Source organism: Uncinocarpus reesii, genomic scaffold (assembly GCF_000003515.1).
Source record: "Uncinocarpus reesii 1704 scaffold_1 genomic scaffold, whole genome shotgun sequence".
In the NCBI taxonomy this organism is placed as follows: Eukaryota; Fungi; Ascomycota; class Eurotiomycetes; order Onygenales; family Onygenaceae; genus Uncinocarpus; species Uncinocarpus reesii.
In genome coordinates, this window is record NW_003052500.1 from 429043 (window position 1) to 445322 (window position 16280).

Here is a 16280-nt window from a genome sequence, read left to right on the forward strand (position 1 = left end):
TCAGACCTTTGTAGTTTCGACAGATCCTCACATATATCACACTTATCAATATACACTCGAAACATCACCCAAAACGCCAATGCATCATCTGATCGTTTCATCTTAATCACAAGCCCCGTATTTGAACGCGGGATCACCTCCTCGTCCTCTTCCCACCGCCATTATCACCCCACCTCTCCTCCCCCGTCCAATACTTCACCAAACTCTGCCAACCCATGAGATCCCCATCCCTCAACAGCGCCGCGACATCCACATTCAACGGACTTTCCGGGCGCGGATCACTCAGCAACTGGTGGATGGCGGACAGCGTGGAGCTCAGTGTGTATGCCGGCGTCCAGTGCTCGGTGGTTAAGAGGGTGAGGCAGATTTCGCCGGTGGTGAAGGAGATGTTGGGGTGGCAGATGGGGGTCTTGAAGGAAATGGTGGGCGGGGAGAGGGGGTAGGTGGGTGGGATGGTGATGGAGAGGGACCAGAGGCCGTCTAGGAAAAGAGGTCAGATGGGTTTAATTCTATCAGGTTCTTTGGGGAAGGGGCGGGGAGAACTTGCTTTCGTAGGGAGTGCCCGGGACGCCTTTCAGGACGGCTTCCCAGCGGAGAAGGTCGTCGTCGGAGATGGGGCCCAGATGGAGGAGGGCTTCGTTGGGCGAGGTTTGGTATTCGGCTAGTTCGCGCAGGAGGCGTTTGGTGGTGCTTGCAGAGGCCATCGTGGTCGTGCTTCTGTGTGAGCTGTCTGATAAAATGGTCGAAAAGCGCAAGTTCTCGTCGTCCCGAATCTGTTTTGTTTGTTTGTCCCGAGGCTCTTTGGGCTTGGCGCACGTGGCCCGGGGGTGGCTGGAGCTGGTCGCCCTGTGGCGGTGCATGGGGCGGTGCGTCAAGGTTGAAAAGCTTCAGCGGACGACAGTCGACACAACACATGCACGCGTGTCTGTCTCTTGTTCCGCGACTGCGATTGCCAACGGGCTTTGTCTGTGTGATGGGAGCATCTCGACTATCTAAGCGAATGACAAACCCGGTTGACTCCTTGTCTACTCGTCGAGTAACCCGGCGCACTGCGGCATCGTCGACGACATCAAGCTACTTTGACAGCTCGAGAGGAACCCGACGGACACTTGCTACGCACACCGCTATTGTGAAAGAGGAGGTTGTTAGTGATGTGGAAGCGCGAAATGGGAATGGGTCCGAGGACGATGACAGTTCCATTCTTTCTGAAGCTAATACAGCCGACATTGAAGACCTGTTGAAACCAGAACCCAGCCCACAATCAACCTCGAGAAAGCGGAAACGAAGTTCCGCGGTGAAAACAGAAGATGGCGTTGCTACAAATGGTGCTCCGTCTCCCAAAACGCAGCTGCGGAAGCCCAGAAAGGTCGCTGTGAAAGAAGAGTCCGCCCAAAGCACCGCGTTTCCCAAGAAAAAGGCAAAGTCTCGCAAACCGGCTCCTGCTCCTGGATCCATCCCACCGCCGCCAAATTGGGAGGAAATGTACAGTCTCATCAAAGATATGCGACTCAAAAATCCTACCGCGCCCGTCGACACCATGGGTTGCGCCGAGTTATACTGGCGCAATTCCACAGAGCAGGAACGGCGCTTTCACATCCTCGTTGCCCTGATGCTATCCTCCCAGACAAAAGACACGGTAACGGCCGTCGCCATGCACCGCTTACACACTGAACTAGGTCCAGAACACGACGACCGCGACGCCAACACTCCGGACACAAAGGCCGTCGCCCAGTGGGACACCAGCACCCACTCCACTGCCCGCTCAACCCTCACGATCGCCAACATCCTCCGCGTCCCCGCACCCCGACTCAACCAACTGATCCACTCCGTCGGCTTCCACAACCTCAAAACCAAATACCTCCAAACCACCGCCTCTCTCCTCCAAGCCCACCACGACTCCGACATCCCCCGCACCGCCGCCGATCTCATGAGTCTCCCCGGCGTGGGGCCCAAAATGGCATATCTGTGCATGAGTTCTGCGTGGGGAGTGGACGACGGGATCGGTGTGGATGTGCATGTTCATCGGATTACGAACTTGTGGGGGTGGGTGCGGACGAAGACGCCGGAGGAGACGAGGGTGGTGTTGGAGGCGTGGTTGCCAAGGGACAAGTGGAGGGAAATCAATTGGCTGTTGGTGGGGTTGGGGCAGACGGTGTGTTTGCCGGTTGGGCGGAGATGTGGAGAGTGTGCATTGGCGGGTACAGGGCTGTGCAAGGGGGAGATCAAGGGGAAGGCCGCTGTGAGCGTGAAGCGGGAGAGCAAGGTCAAGATGGAGATAAAGATGGAAGACGAGGGGTGAACTAACACATTGCTATCATATGATACCCTTTATGCAATTTCTCGCATTTGATTAATGAATTGGATGCTGGATATTTTTGGTCTATCTCAGGGCCTCCCAAACACTGGCCCTACTGAACTAAAAAGTTCGGTATATACATCCTCCGGGTATAGGCAAAACTATTGAACATTATATAATTTCATTTATGCGAAGCCTACAACTTCGAGCTCGCCGGGCATCCACCACACGCTGGCGTTGTTGGATGCAACGTCGACTTGTTGAATCCTTGGTTTGACTGCGGCACGTCCAGCGCAGGATTCTTCTCGAAGAATCCATCGGGCTTCAAAGTGACGCTTATCCTCTCGACAGGCATGATGGGGAAGTCCTCTGGTCGGGGATTATGCGTCAATGCAAATGCTGTGAGAGCTTAGTACTTGTCTTTTTTCTTCTCCGCGAGAGGTAGAAACTTACAGTGCCATAACACAACATCCGAGTTCTCAACATTGTCATTTCTCGCGGACCATACTTCTACACCCGAAGAGTCTCTGCTCTGGTTGGTGAACTCTCCCGCTGAATACAGTTCTCCGTCCTGATACTTGGTCACCCAGATAGGTTTCGTGGCGAATGCGGCCCGGCGATGATTGAAGCTGCGCTTTGCCATAATCATAAGCTGGCTGGGCAACACGCCAAGTTTATAGGCGACGGGATTTCCCGATGTAGGGTTAATCACGTTGTCGTTTCTGATTTTGAAAACGCGAGCCTTTTCGACGCTCAGATCCGCAGACCCAGATTTCTGGAAGGCGGTGGTGTTTTGCACATAACCCACGCCATAAGGGTTCATGTTTGGTTCATCCGGGAGGGGAACACTTTCTTGGTAGACGACGGTGTTGTTGTGTCCATCAATGGCGGGATCGACACGCATGCTGAAGATATGTTGGTGATATGCGGCCATCACGCCTGGACCAACGTTGGTACCCCATGGCACCTTTGTACCGTCTGCATTGTCGATTGGCATGGTGGAAAGGATGCCTGTTGCGCGGACTTCGAGTTCAATGCCGCCGGCTTGGTCGAAAATCCAAGCAAAAATGTACTCATAGTTGGAGACCGTGCAGATCATCTGTACAACCAATTGGCGGTTACGGACGGCGGTTGCAGCACCGGTTCTGTAGTTGGTATGTTTGTGCTGCAGGCCAGCGTCCTGCTCGTGCAGGCAGATCACGTTCTTGAGAAGGACAGGATTGCCCTTGGAATCGGTTCTGAAACCATCAAAGTACTTGATGTGGCCGAGACAGTCACAGCCGAGGGAGAGTTGATTGGCCGTGTTTCCGAAACCAACATCACCAACGTCGAAGGCTTGCTTGCGGTGGTACGGAGCGCGCGGGTCTACGCCTATTTAGCGGGTGCTTTTCATCATAGCCGGAATGAAGGGATACTTACCGCCATATGGAACCGTCATCTCGCACAGAGACAATCTGTGAAAGACATTGCGGTTGTCGTAGGTGACGTTATAAATCACCAAACCGTCGCGATAGTTGAAGCCAACTCTGAACCTCCATTTCTGCCAGTAAACGTGATTCCCAGTCACATTGAAGGACGGGCCCTCTGGCTGCTGAACAATATAAGGTTTGAGGTCGGTTCGAAGTGGCTCTTCCAAAAGGTCGTGAGCGTATTGCACGGTCTTGACTGGCTTCCAAGCCTTGGTGGGATTCGTGGCATGGTCGGTGCCCGTAGGAAGATAGTCCATACGGACGAGCTCCTTGGTCATGCCATCGAAGACCGGCGAGAAGGCGCATGGGAGAGAGTAATGATTGGTCTGGTCGTGTTCAACGTCGCACATATACATGTAGTGTTGGAACAAGCGGCGTGTCTCGGTGTCGCTGTCCGTCCCGTAGATCCACGGGTCATTGCAAACCACAACATTTGGGGGGAGGTTCATCTTTGCAATCTCGGCTTTGACCGCGGGATGGTCGTTGCAAACTTTCTCCATCTCAATCATTTCATCGACATCCGTAGGTCCCTAATGCGGGGATTTAGTTCTGCACCAAAACAAGATATCCAAAGAATGCCTTACCTGGACTTCCCTTGGAAGCTCCTTGCACTGAATCACGGCCTTTTTGTCTGCGTTGATCAGAGCCTTCATGAAAGCCTTGGTGTCCATCCGATGAAAGAGCGCCGTCAGGATACGGGCAGGCTTCGAGGGCAAGGGCTTGCCCAGTCTTTCTGCTTCGAGAAAGGGCACAACATCTCGCTTGATGGGTTCCTGGACCTCGATGACCTTGTGCCGAAGCGGGACACCAGGGAATGAAGCCTCGAGGATCTTGGCCACCAGGCGAATCTCGCCGGGGGTTAACGGGTCAAAAGGATGGAGGGACATGTTGAACAAAAAGAGAGAGATATATCAAAGCCCCGAAGACGCTTGAGAAGCAACGGCGCAAAAGATCGCTACAGGTATATGTATGACCTTTCCCAACGTGATACTTGAGGGGGGAAAAGGAAAAAGCAATAGACAAGGCGAGGATAGAAGGGAGTATTTGAAGTGTTGCCGCACCAAAATCTAGAACCGTAAACACCCCGCACGAAGCGCGGAGGCGACCACCTAAACAGCCCGCATGGCCTGAATAAATCCTGCATCCGAGATACGGGCGCTTGCTCCGGGCCAGACACAACTATTTTCCGCTTGATACCTTCGGCTCCAAGCCCGGTGGAGCGCCCGGAAGCGGCGACAAGTTGGTCACGCTGGGCGCTGGTCCGATGCCGAGGGAGCCTGCTCGACGCCGATTGGCCGGAGCCACGCGGAGCTCGCATCGGCATTCCAGATCGGGAAAGGCGCGGGATCGGCGGGATTGGGTGTTTGTCTTGTTGTCAAACAGGGCCTCCGCTGCGATTCAAGCATTCCGGTGGGCCGAGAGAAAGGGGAAGACAGTCAAGAAGGGACTGTCTGGCTATCGCAGTCTGCGGGGTAAATCATTATTCTTCATCTCTGCAGAATAGCCGCTAGTTAGCCGGCTGGATTTGACTTTTGGATAGGCTTTCAACCCCAGAGATGCCCCAAAGGGGAAAGAATAAGCACCAAGCAGATTGTCGCGGTTAAACGCCCTCTCCTCAAAACCAAAGCTTGTGCATACATATTGATGCAGCTACGACACACGGTCTCTAAGTAGCTTCTATCCCCAGGCAGGCGAATTCTCAAAAGGCACCGCACAAAGTGTTATTGAGCTTCATTGATTAGAACTGTATTTCTGTATAACCATGTGCGTTCATATACGCTCGAATCGAGCAAACGCAGAATTATGTGTTCGCAATTAATAGAAAGAAACGCTATCTATGAAACAATGCAGACATGCGTATTCCATCAAACCAAGTCTTGGGGGGTATATTAGAAAATGATATCACGTCATACAACATTCACACAAGATCTTAAAAGCGAAAAATAGCCATAAGAAACGCAGCAAGAAAATCCAACAACGGGTCTATTTATTGGCCCTGCCGGCCAGGTGACGCTGGCATACTGCCGCTATCAACAAGATATTCAGGTGGAACTTTGGGAACACGCGGCGAGTGCGCCAGTGCACGATGCTGGGCTCTCAACAACTCTCTCTGTCGTTCCTTATCCCGCCCTGGGCCATTGCCGCCGGTGAGACGCCGCACACTGCTCCGGATGATGCCTTCGAGAGAAAAAGGGCATTCTGCGCCAATGCGCGGGTTGGTGGACGACGGGTGGTTCATGCTCAGACGCTCATCCGAATCGGAGAGTGCATCTTCAAAGTAATCGTCAGACAAATACGGCGATTTGACACCATGAGCCTGGGGCATTGGGGGAAGGCTTGAAGACGAGTTATTTATCGACGGGAAATAGTTATTTGGTGATGTTACTGATCGCATATGCAAGGAAGATCTAGGCGGAGCCGTAGTCGTCACACTTGTAGAAAGTGCTAAAGGGGAAGAATGTAGCTGCGTTGCTTCCATACGTTGCGCTGTCGATGGCCGGGATTCAGCAAGTCCATTTTGGAACGATGAGGATGACGCCGTTCTAGCAAGAGATTTTCGCAACAACGGAGCAGTTTGTTGGTCGTACAAATGCGCACTTGCGTCCTGGAAATCCCCTGTGGTGAAACTTCGTAGTGTTGAGCCACCAATCGAAGTTATCGTGGAAGTTGCCTCCGTCTCATCGAAGAAAATCATCTAAGCTGTCCAACTTCTGCAGTAAATCTCCCATGTTCTCATTCTGTGTGTCAAACGATTTCATCGTGTCTGCTCGAATAGTGGGGAAGTACGGTTCACCATAGTCTTCAACTTGGAACTCCATCTCAGGGGTTTCCGTAGGAGGTGCTCCCACATCTTCAGCTTCTGCACAAGTATAAAATACAGCATGAACATTATTCCTCGTGAGGCTCGACTGCGCCGCTGGAATGGCAATTGACCAACCCGTAGGCTCGGGAATTCCGTACAAACTCTGAATACATTCGAACTCCTTCCTAATCGCTCTAGATGAGGACGAAGAGGCCATGCTCATTCGTAAGTGATGTCGCTCCATCGGGTTTCCGGAGACGGTCATGATATGATCTAACACTTCAAGTGCCTGGGGGCACAGGTCCGTATGAAGCAGACGCAAAAGAGGCGAAATCAGATCAGGTCCATGACAAGCGATGTCGGACCGACGCATATCGATCGTGGAGATGAGGAGGCTGAGGATTCTCATAGTATGGATACGGAACCACCGCGTAGTATTGGTCAGAAGCCCCATCATGAACACCAAGCTTTGGACGTCCTGGTTGGGAAAATAATATCCCGAGATCGAACCAACAGCGTCGGCCAGAAACTCTTGGCTATTCTGGTATTTGGACTTCGCGAACCCAAATAGACAGTCCGCCAACTGTGCGCATCCTTGATTTTCTGCTACTGTCGCAAGCAACTTCGCACGACCTTGAAGCTCACCTGAGATATTTGGAGCCTCGTAATGGTGAAGGAAGCAGGGTAAGTTCGCCCAGATTGCAAACAAGAGCCGGCTGCCGTCACCTGTAAGGTCGCTATTCGGGAGCGGTGTCAGCTGATGTAGAAGCCGAAGGGTATTCTCTAGGGCTTCGGATGACTTGAGCCCCTTGTAAACAAGAGCTTGAATGCCCTCAAATTCGCCCTCCCATTTTGGCGGCTTGCTGTCCTTTAGTTTTGTGAGGACCATGTCATCGGCTAAATTGATCTTATCAATATATGTCTCAAGCATAGCCATACTCTCCATAAACTCGCGTTCATGGATGGTATTTAAACAGGCACACGTGGTCCAGAAGAGTTGAGGGTATCTCATTAGGTCTTGAGGCGCCAGGGAGCTGATGATAATCTTCAAGGTAGTTAAAATCTCCATGGAAAATGTCTGGTAATCCGTCTCCTCTTCTGCAATTGTGTTCGAAAGTCGGGCTAGCATATCTGCCAGCATCTTTGAATCCAAAGACGTGGAGATGCATCTGAACACCTGGAACGATCTACACGCAAGGTGTCTCACTGGGCATGAAGTCGCCCAGTTCAATGCTTCACGAGACCATATGTCACTCACTCCCTCGTAGACTGTACCAAACATACCTGTGACGCTTTGGGTGACATGGAGCATAGATGCTGGAACACGGCTGCTATTTTGATCATCTCCCTTTCCGTTATTGTCGTCATAGTCCCAAACTACTGTTGAGTCGCCTTGGCGGATGCATTCTACCAGATCTTCAACCGCCTGTCTCTCTTTGGCGTGCGAATCAGTGTTAAGCTTCGACGCAACAAGCTCGTGAATCAAATGTACCAGCATTTCGCGAGCCTGTTCTTGGACTGTTAAAATATAGTGGTCCCAGAATATAAGCGCCACGTGAACGAGCTTGATCACGTTTTCAAATCCAAGCGTAACCGGTGCAACCATCAGGTCAACTAAAAATATCGTAGATACTTGCCCTAATGATAATCCAGCCTAGAACAAAAGATTAGTGATAAGGGCAAGGATTTTGAGTGTCTAGCGACAAACCTGCTTGTTGCCAACAGGCAAAATGGTTCCTAAATCGGCAACGTATGGTAGATTGGTGACATCAGGCGGCGCCGCCAAAGGTTCTTTGCGCTCATGAACCATATTTTTTGGAGTGATTTGCAGGAGGAAAAAGTCTATCACCTTAGATCCCGCCGGAGTAGATGCTAGAAAAACAACAATTTGCTTGGCATAGTCCACAAAATTTTGTTCCTTTCGTTCTAGGCAAATATTGATTATAAAATCGAGTACCAGCTGGACATTACCGCCGTGTGGGCCGGTTGCAAGAGCCTGCCATAAGGCTTGAACTTCGTTTGGTAGCGTGTTACCTGACTGGATGGTAATTTCAAAAAGATTGGCTAGAAGCATGTAAGACTTCCCCGTTGGACCGCCGTTCGGGTCAAGTTGAAGCTCAATCACTTGGATCCAAGGTAAAATAGCGGCAACCATATTTCGCTGGGTGTCAGGGCGAATATTCCTAAAGTGCAAGGAGAATTCCGAAAAGATGACCAATGCGAGAATCAGAATGCTGTTGTGCGAACCGTTTTGAGGGCTCGAAACTGGCCAGCCTATAGACCGCCGTAGTTTTATCGGACTGCTGATGTGTAAATCTTGCAATCTCGAATTCTTTTGCTGCCGCTCTTCAATAGTCCTGAGCAAACGAGCGGATTTCATTCGGATTTCCCGTTTAGCGTTGCCGAGCGTAAAGAGTACTGCACCCAAAACTCGCCAGAACGCGACAGGATAGTCTATATGTTCAATCAAAACTTCCGAAAAAACTTCAAAATAGCTTTCCAGAGCTTTAGGTCGTTCAGATAGGTAGCACATCTCGATACACTGCTCTAACAAGTAGGGGAGCTCTTTGTTATGGACGATTAAGTTTTTGAGCGCGAGACGACCGATTGTATGGAGTTTATCGCTGACAGTTTTCAATATAATGTCAATCCAAGCAAGCATTCTTCGAACATCAAACTGAAGGACTGCTTTGCTTTCGGTCATAATCCTAATAGGACCGCCCTATAACGCATGTTAGTTTAAAAGATAGCCCAAGGAAATTGCAGCACCTACGCAGAGTGAGGCCATCGCGCTCAACGCGGCAGTCCTCAGGTTCCGCTTCTCTATCTCCATAGCGGCCGTGCTTCGAACTTCGCCATGATCCATCTGTCTTGCTAGCGCGAGCTTACGCATGTTCTCGTCACGAACGTTGATCTGGGATTGATTCGGGGAATACCCACACCAATCTTCCATCAAAGAAAACGCGGATTTCCTAGATTCGAACGGCATCCAACGCAGTGGGTCTTTGGACCGCTTTATTCCCTCAAATAATTGTTCCACTAAGCCGCAATAATGAAAGCGTAAGCCCTGGAATTCTAGATCACTCTGAACTTCCACATCACTGAGAAAGATTCTCAAATCTCTTGTATAAGTAACAAGATTGTTCAGGATCCAGTCATCATTATACACTTCTGGTTCCCTTAAGAAGTGGGCGGTGGCTTTGTACACGTTCGTCACTTCCGTTCGAAGGCGATCCGTCTGTCTATTTCTTCTAGGGCTGCTGGGCGTGCGGTGATGATTTCCAATACGGACCCGGGCTTCCTCGTTGCAAGTGGTCACGGCATATTGCAGGGACTCGAGTAACGTCCTATAAAGGTTAATATTAATAGAGCCAAGCGCAACAACAATTGCATTGCGTATTAATTCATGACTAGCGGAAAGTAACGGAATCACGAATGCAAACAGTGATCTCGCCGAGCTTATTTTGTCCTGAGATTGCTGTCCGCCTTTTGATGCCTTTCGAGCATGCTGAGCGTTAGCCAGCTGGCTTTGCGACTGAGCCCCAGCACTATTCAGTGTGGTACACGCCATGATGAGATATAGCTTCCATTGCTCGATTGTGACTTCTGGCGATATACTAGGACTTCGTGCAATCTGACGGGTGGCAATGTAGTCTAACGACCCGTACTGAACGGGCTGGGCTCCTTCTGCAATTGCAGTGATATATTTGTGCATTTGAACCAGCCTTGCACACACGATTTCACGCCCTAAGGTGACAGCAAACGGACATACGTCGAAACTGATCCGGATAAGGTTTGGAAAGAGCTTCGACCAAAGCGTAGAGTCGTATGATACTTCGCTACTGCAGAGCTCGATCAACGTGTTATGCGGGCCTTTGCCTTGTTTCCCTTTTTGTAACCTGCTCCGCTCGGCGACAGTCAAGAGGTCGTCCTTTAAGTCTAAGACTTTGTCCGAATCACCTTCCAGTATTCTGATTATTCTCGTATTGCTTTTACCGAGGGCACTATCAAACTCGGTAATCAGGCGTAAGACGGTGATGGCGAAGGCTCGAACTCGTCTAGATTGCGAGCATAGGAAGAAAAGTCCATGCGATTCAATCTCTTCAACGTGAGCCAAGACGCTGGAGAGATCGAGTTGTAGTCCTCTACTTCCGGAACCGCTTTTATCAATATGTTCGGCAGATACTTCTCTGTTTTTTTGTCTGATTTCCTCAATCCAAATTCGGATAAGTTCAACGTATAATTTCAAGGTCGATTCAATATGTCCAGGGCCCAGCATCCCTTCGTCCGACATAGTCGAATATCTAGCGTCAAAATTGAAAATAAACCGAGCAAAGCCAATGGCAACATGCTGCGCATGGGACTGTCGCGCGATGGATTTCAGAGACTCTGCTGAGGAGAGCGCGATATTCGATTGCACATGCGCGGTACCCGTGCAGAGCAGGTTTATTAAAGAATTAAAGGGTATGTGGTCAGAAAGACAACGAGGAAGCGCCTGGACGGCAACATGAAGGAGATCGTAGAATGCTTGCTTTTGATCTAGAGCAGTTGCATGGTCGTCACGCCTTCCGAAGCTAAAGTGGTCCGTTATGGGTGTTTTGGGTGTAACTCCTCCAAATTTTTCGTCCAAGGCAGCCTGGCCACCGAAAGTATTATCACATAAAAGGGTCAATTTCCCGAGCACTTCACAGAATCTGAAATAGCACTTCCGTGTACTGTCATTTAACTTTGATGAATTAACGGGGCGACATGTGTGGCGCAGATAGTCAAGAGGAGTTTGCTCGCTAGATGTGCGGGCGGATCGGATGGGGATTGGAGAAAAGGATAGCTCGGATCCGCTGAAATCTTGGGGAAACGGTGGAGGATGCTGGACTTCATTATCCAGATCAAGAATGATGGCCAAAAAAGCGCGAATCCCAATGACCATTTTTTCTGGTTCCATCTGTTCTATTCTAAGTTCTTTCCCAGACATGAATAGATCCGAATTGACCAAAGGAAAAATGATCACTTTGAAGCATAAATCTGGGTGTCTGAATCCGACCAAGCGAACAAGCTGTGTGATTGGATCTACCACGGTAGGGTCAGCACTTATGTACGTTCTTTTGCCTGTAGGTACTGTGATCCGAAGTATGTCTTCAATTTTACGGATGTGATTGCTTAGAGGGTCCGAATAGCGATAAAGATATGTCCAAAGGAGCCGACAAACGGCCTGGAGTGCAGCTGCTCGTGTTGGCCGGTCTTTCAATTTTGCAGGGAGGCTGTGAATGACTGACATCCATTGAGATAGAAAGATATCTCTCGGGGAGGAACATAAAAGTAAAATGTGGAGGGGGAAAGCAGTGTTCCAGTGACGCGGCTTCACGAGTATTTGTCCCAGCCGTGATCCAATCAGATCAAGAAATTCTTTCCATTTCGGCGACGAGAGATTGCAAACTGGATTGGCAGCAATGGGCAGAAGAAATACTTCCAGCATCTGACAATACGCTTGTTTAAGCCGTTGGCCGTGAGCATCGACAAAAAGTTTGGCGAGAGAGTACAGGAAGTCGCAAGTTCTATCCCAAGCTTCCTCTGGGAAAGTTTGGAGGCGCATATGCCTCATTCCATATATGAGCAATTCAGCCCGGGCGTCAGCATCTTTCATCGATAACATCCCGCCCCTTCCTCTTTCTGGTATTGGTTGAGCTCTGTGAGGAATCTGATAGTGACACTGGCAAAGTTATTTTCGCTCATAATTCCGAGTAGTTGACTATAGATACGCCAGTTTGCCATTCGAAGCGGAGAGGCTGCAATTTGGTCAGGGTCCACGGTCTTTAACTGGACAAAAACTATGTCTTCTAGTCGATCAGCCATTTCGCGAGTGATTGCGTCTATAGTGCTTTGATTGAATATCTCGATAAGGACTCGGCAGACAAGGTAAACAGACACCGTTCCTCGACGTTCGGCAAGGACGACATCTTCTTGACGCGTTGCAGCTGGAAGAGCCGCGGTGGTTGCCATAGAGGTAGCATCAGAGACGTCAGGACCAGGTTGGGTAGGCTCCGTGTTACGGCGGAGCATGGGAGCCGCAGTAGGCAATGATTTCGGCTAGAATTGGCATATTAGCGTCGTCATATTCGGCTGTCGGGTTGTAGTCTACCTGAGCTACCATTTGCTTCGCCAGGGCCGCCGCCTCGCCTTTGGACTTCCTCCAGAACATAATCGTGTCGATGAGCGGCTTTGGTTTTTGTCTCGCTATGTGTCCAAGAGCAGAAATGAGCTGATCAAACGCAGGATCTGCACCAGGTCCACACACATGTTCAACTGGTGTATCTAGTTCCGTCATGTTCATAATACACTGATTAATCTTTTCGTCGGCCTGACCAACAAACTACGCAAGCGATAGTGAGTTTCCGCAACTTCAACATTGATAGGGGCGGGTAGACAAACCGAGTTGAAAAGATGATGCAGAGCATATTCCTCTACGGTCCTAGCTTCTTGACTACCACTTTTTGAGTGCGAGGTGTGGTGCGCATGTTCGCGTCGCGATTTAGTGCCCTTCCGATGCAAAGTTTGCTCACCACCCAAATTCATCTGGCCTGCATCTTGGACCGTGGATAGCGGGCTGTTTTCTCGCTTGTTGCTCATCTTGGAGTCCCCGCTCGTCGCCATGCCATAACCACCGGTTGTCATCGTTTCTGGGCTCAGCGGGTTCGTCGAGGATGGAATGGCAAGGCTTGGATTCCGGGTATGCTGAATGTTCCCGTGGACGATGGACGCTTGACGGTGGTGACCATACGAGTTCTGCGGCCGCTTCTCTGTTACATCTCCGTCTGTGGCGGAACCCGAACGAGACTCTGGGCTTTTTGAGGTAGATTGAGATCGAATCTGTGGTTGCGGTTGTAATGAAGGAACGCCAAGCACTGGGACATCGACAGGCCTGCCGCGAGCTGTGGAAACGTCGCGACTATGAGATCCGGGCAGCGGAGGATTTCTAGAAGCTAACCGGTCCGGAGAAGCTTGAATATGAGGCTGCGAGGTCATGATGGTTTCATCAGGGATGAGTGGCAGCTGGTGGCCATGGCCCGTCTGACGCATTGAATGAGGGCTAGCTGGACAGGGGAAAAGCAAGTTAGTGATCAGTCACACCCACAAGGATTCCCTGGCGACAATGGAAGCGTCACGCTTTGGACGATGCTTCGCTGGATGGTGAGACCCTAGAGCGGCCCCGCATCAGGGACTGAACTCACAATTGTGAAGCATCGTCTAACAAATGATGCAAGATAGATCGGTGTTAGCCTGCCTCTTCATCATCGACAACTCGGGATCCGGAAGCAACGGGAACCATCTCTGCTGCATGAAGAGAACCTGTTCAAACGTCAACCATCGCCTTGCCTGCCGTGGATGGACGTTGATGGGACTTTTTTGGGTGCTGGGAGGACAGCTTCAGTCTGGCTGAGCCCCTGGCCAGACTCTTCTACGCTAAGCCGCTTGAGGCTAGCGGCACTGGTAACTGCCTCTTATGTAATGGCTGAGACTGATCAGGCTACCACGTGACCCTTTCGTCGGAACTTCGAGTTTCTGAGATTCAGATGAAATGGACAGACCTCCCAGATCAATAGTTTTTTTCAGTGGACGGGCGCAATCTTCGGCGGAATAATATACTAGAGCACCACGCTCAGCACCTTGATCATCGAGGGGAAGGGCGCTGCAGGCTAACCTCGCTTTATAGCGACAAAAGCGACTGTGAATTTCCTTTCTTTATAGTTTATGTCGATGGAATCAGCTGCAGCATGCATGTGGGCTAGAGGCTGTCGACGTATACATGCCTGTACTGCGTAGTTATGGCCCGGAGTTACATGTGGGATTGATATGCGCCACATACTCCGTTCTCACACAAAGGACGAGGACAGCGACTTTCTCAAACACGCATATGCCAGCCTTGCAGACCTCATGATCAGAATGAGATTTGGATGGCGGATCAGCCGGCAAACAGTCATTCTTCGCGAGGCCATGCCTCAAAAAGCAATCTATGCATTAGCTCACTGATAAGACTTTGACCTTGGGTGAGGATCGCATCTCTCCGCTTCGTGTGCTTCAACCAGTATCACTCCGCACTTCCGCAAAAGCTGGCCTTGGTAAAGTGATCACAGCGGCTTTGGGGCGTCGGGGGAGATTGTGGGGGTGGGCACTGGAAGAGCGGCTTCTGGGCGGCGCTGGGAGTGGAACAGGCGAGAAGCAGCGGGAAATGCAAACCGGCCTTCACATGACCGCAAAGGCCCCAATTCCGCAGTGCGGCTGTTGGGAGCGCACTAATCTGCTTTGGGGCTGGCGTGGCCCGGAAGAGCAAAACTCCACCCGCCGGGGCTTTCGCACTTAACTCAAAGCGTTCTGCACTTTATTATTTCTTTCGTCTGTTGGCCTTTTTCGAAACATCCGCCCGCTTTCCGTATATTCTTCCTGTGGTCATAGAATCGCTTTCTATTTCTCTGTGCCCCTTCTTCATGTTTCCGTTTATTGGCTGACCTCTGTGGTTCTCGGAAGCCCGCGGTACTTTCCCAACACTCTCCCAAGCGCTGAGGAAGCGCGCAATTGAAGGCATACCAGCTGGCCGGGAGAAGGCCTGACCGTTCAAGAAAAGCCCTTGGAACTTTTTGAGCCCCTTGTCCCCATCAAGCACAGCGAGGCTTCCTTCAATAACCTCTCAATCTTTCTCTCACCTCCCTCCTCGAAGCACTCCCGCCCCCCTGAGCGTCAGATCCTCCACAATGGCGCAGGTCGACTCCTTAGATCTCGTGGTCTTGACTGTCCTCCTTGTGGGCAGTGTGGCATATTTTACGAAAGGAACGTACTGGGCCGTTCCCAAAGCCTCTGCTGCAATCTATGGTTCCGCCAACGGTATGCCCAAGGAGGGCAAAACAAGAAACATCATCGAGAAAATGGACGAAACTGGAAAGAACTGCGTCGTCTTCTTTGGATCTCAAACAGGAACGGCAGAAGATTATGCGTCCCGTCTTGCAAAAGAAGGGGCTCAACGGTTTGGTTTGAAGACAATGGTCGCTGACTTGGAGGATTACGACTTCGAGAATCTGGATCAATTTCCTGAAGATAAGCTCCAGCTTTGGCACTTTGATATCATGTCCTGCTCTTCGCTTCTCACTACCCCGCCAGAGGGGCTGGTTGGGCTTCAACAACAAGGCGAACTCCTCATCAGCTCTGCCCACCTTCATCGCAGGCGGCACGCCCAGTCTAATTTTTGCAATCTTCACATCGCAAGGCGTTAAGCCATAGTCAAATATCCGAGCAAGAGTACCAAGAAAGAAAGATGGCCGCCGAACCTGAATATGTCCCCCGCTCCACCGAAACCGTTTACCACATCGCTCGGGAAGTGGTTCAACTTCTAAAGCAATCAGGCGAGACTCTCGCCGTTTCTGAATCGCTCACAGGCGGCGGAGTAATGGCCACTCTGACATCTGTCGAAGGGTGCAGCGCTGTTTTCCGCGGCGGAGTCGTGTCCTACGCCACCCCAGTCAAACAACATCTCCTCAAGGTCGACGGGGATCTCATCGCTGAACACGGTGTCATCCATGCTGATGTTGCCGCCCAAATGGCTGCCGGAGCCAGGACTGTCACCACCCACCAAGACATGGCTCCGACTTCCTGGGGCATTGGAACAACAGGGGTAGCAGGACCTGATCCCCAGGACGGGAAACCGGTGGGAATGGTCTTCATCGGC

At 50.9% G+C, this 16280-nt stretch overlaps 4 protein-coding genes across 4 annotated transcripts in view; 2 read left to right on the forward strand and 2 right to left on the reverse strand.

The window, feature by feature from the left end:
* Positions 1-215: 215 nt before the first annotated feature.
* On the forward strand, positions 216-2299 carry UREG_00309 (uncharacterized protein; the record flags this gene model as incomplete). The annotated part of the gene is made up of 2 exons (XM_002540750.1): positions 216-439; positions 556-2299. 2 exons carry the CDS (start codon positions 216-218, stop codon positions 2297-2299), a joined length of 1968 nt encoding a protein of 655 aa, XP_002540796.1.
* Positions 2300-2492: 193 nt separating this feature from the next.
* UREG_00310 (uncharacterized protein) lies at positions 2493-4652 on the reverse strand (the record flags this gene model as incomplete). Its single annotated transcript, XM_002540751.1, has 4 exons — positions 2493-2695; positions 2750-3667; positions 3716-4295; positions 4350-4652. 4 exons carry the CDS (start codon positions 4650-4652, stop codon positions 2493-2495), a joined length of 2004 nt encoding a protein of 667 aa, XP_002540797.1.
* A 1100-nt stretch (positions 4653-5752) lies between these two features.
* On the reverse strand, positions 5753-13807 carry UREG_00311 (uncharacterized protein; the record flags this gene model as incomplete). The annotated part of the gene is made up of 9 exons (XM_002540752.1): positions 5753-6381; positions 6560-7774; positions 7853-8222; positions 8277-9290; positions 9342-11683; positions 12217-12652; positions 12705-12935; positions 12995-13656; positions 13795-13807. The coding sequence occupies 9 exons, from the start codon at positions 13805-13807 to the stop codon at positions 5753-5755; spliced, it is 6912 nt and encodes a 2303-aa protein (XP_002540798.1).
* A 1505-nt stretch (positions 13808-15312) lies between these two features.
* Positions 15313-16280, forward strand: part of UREG_00312 (uncharacterized protein) — a gene marked incomplete at both ends in the record, with an annotated part of 2221 nt that continues 1253 nt past the window's right edge. Inside the window, 2 exons of the mRNA XM_002540753.1 lie at positions 15313-15791; positions 15836-16259. Coding sequence (XP_002540799.1) covers positions 15313-15791; positions 15836-16259 — 903 coding nt within the window. The remainder of the gene's footprint in view (positions 15792-15835; positions 16260-16280) is intronic.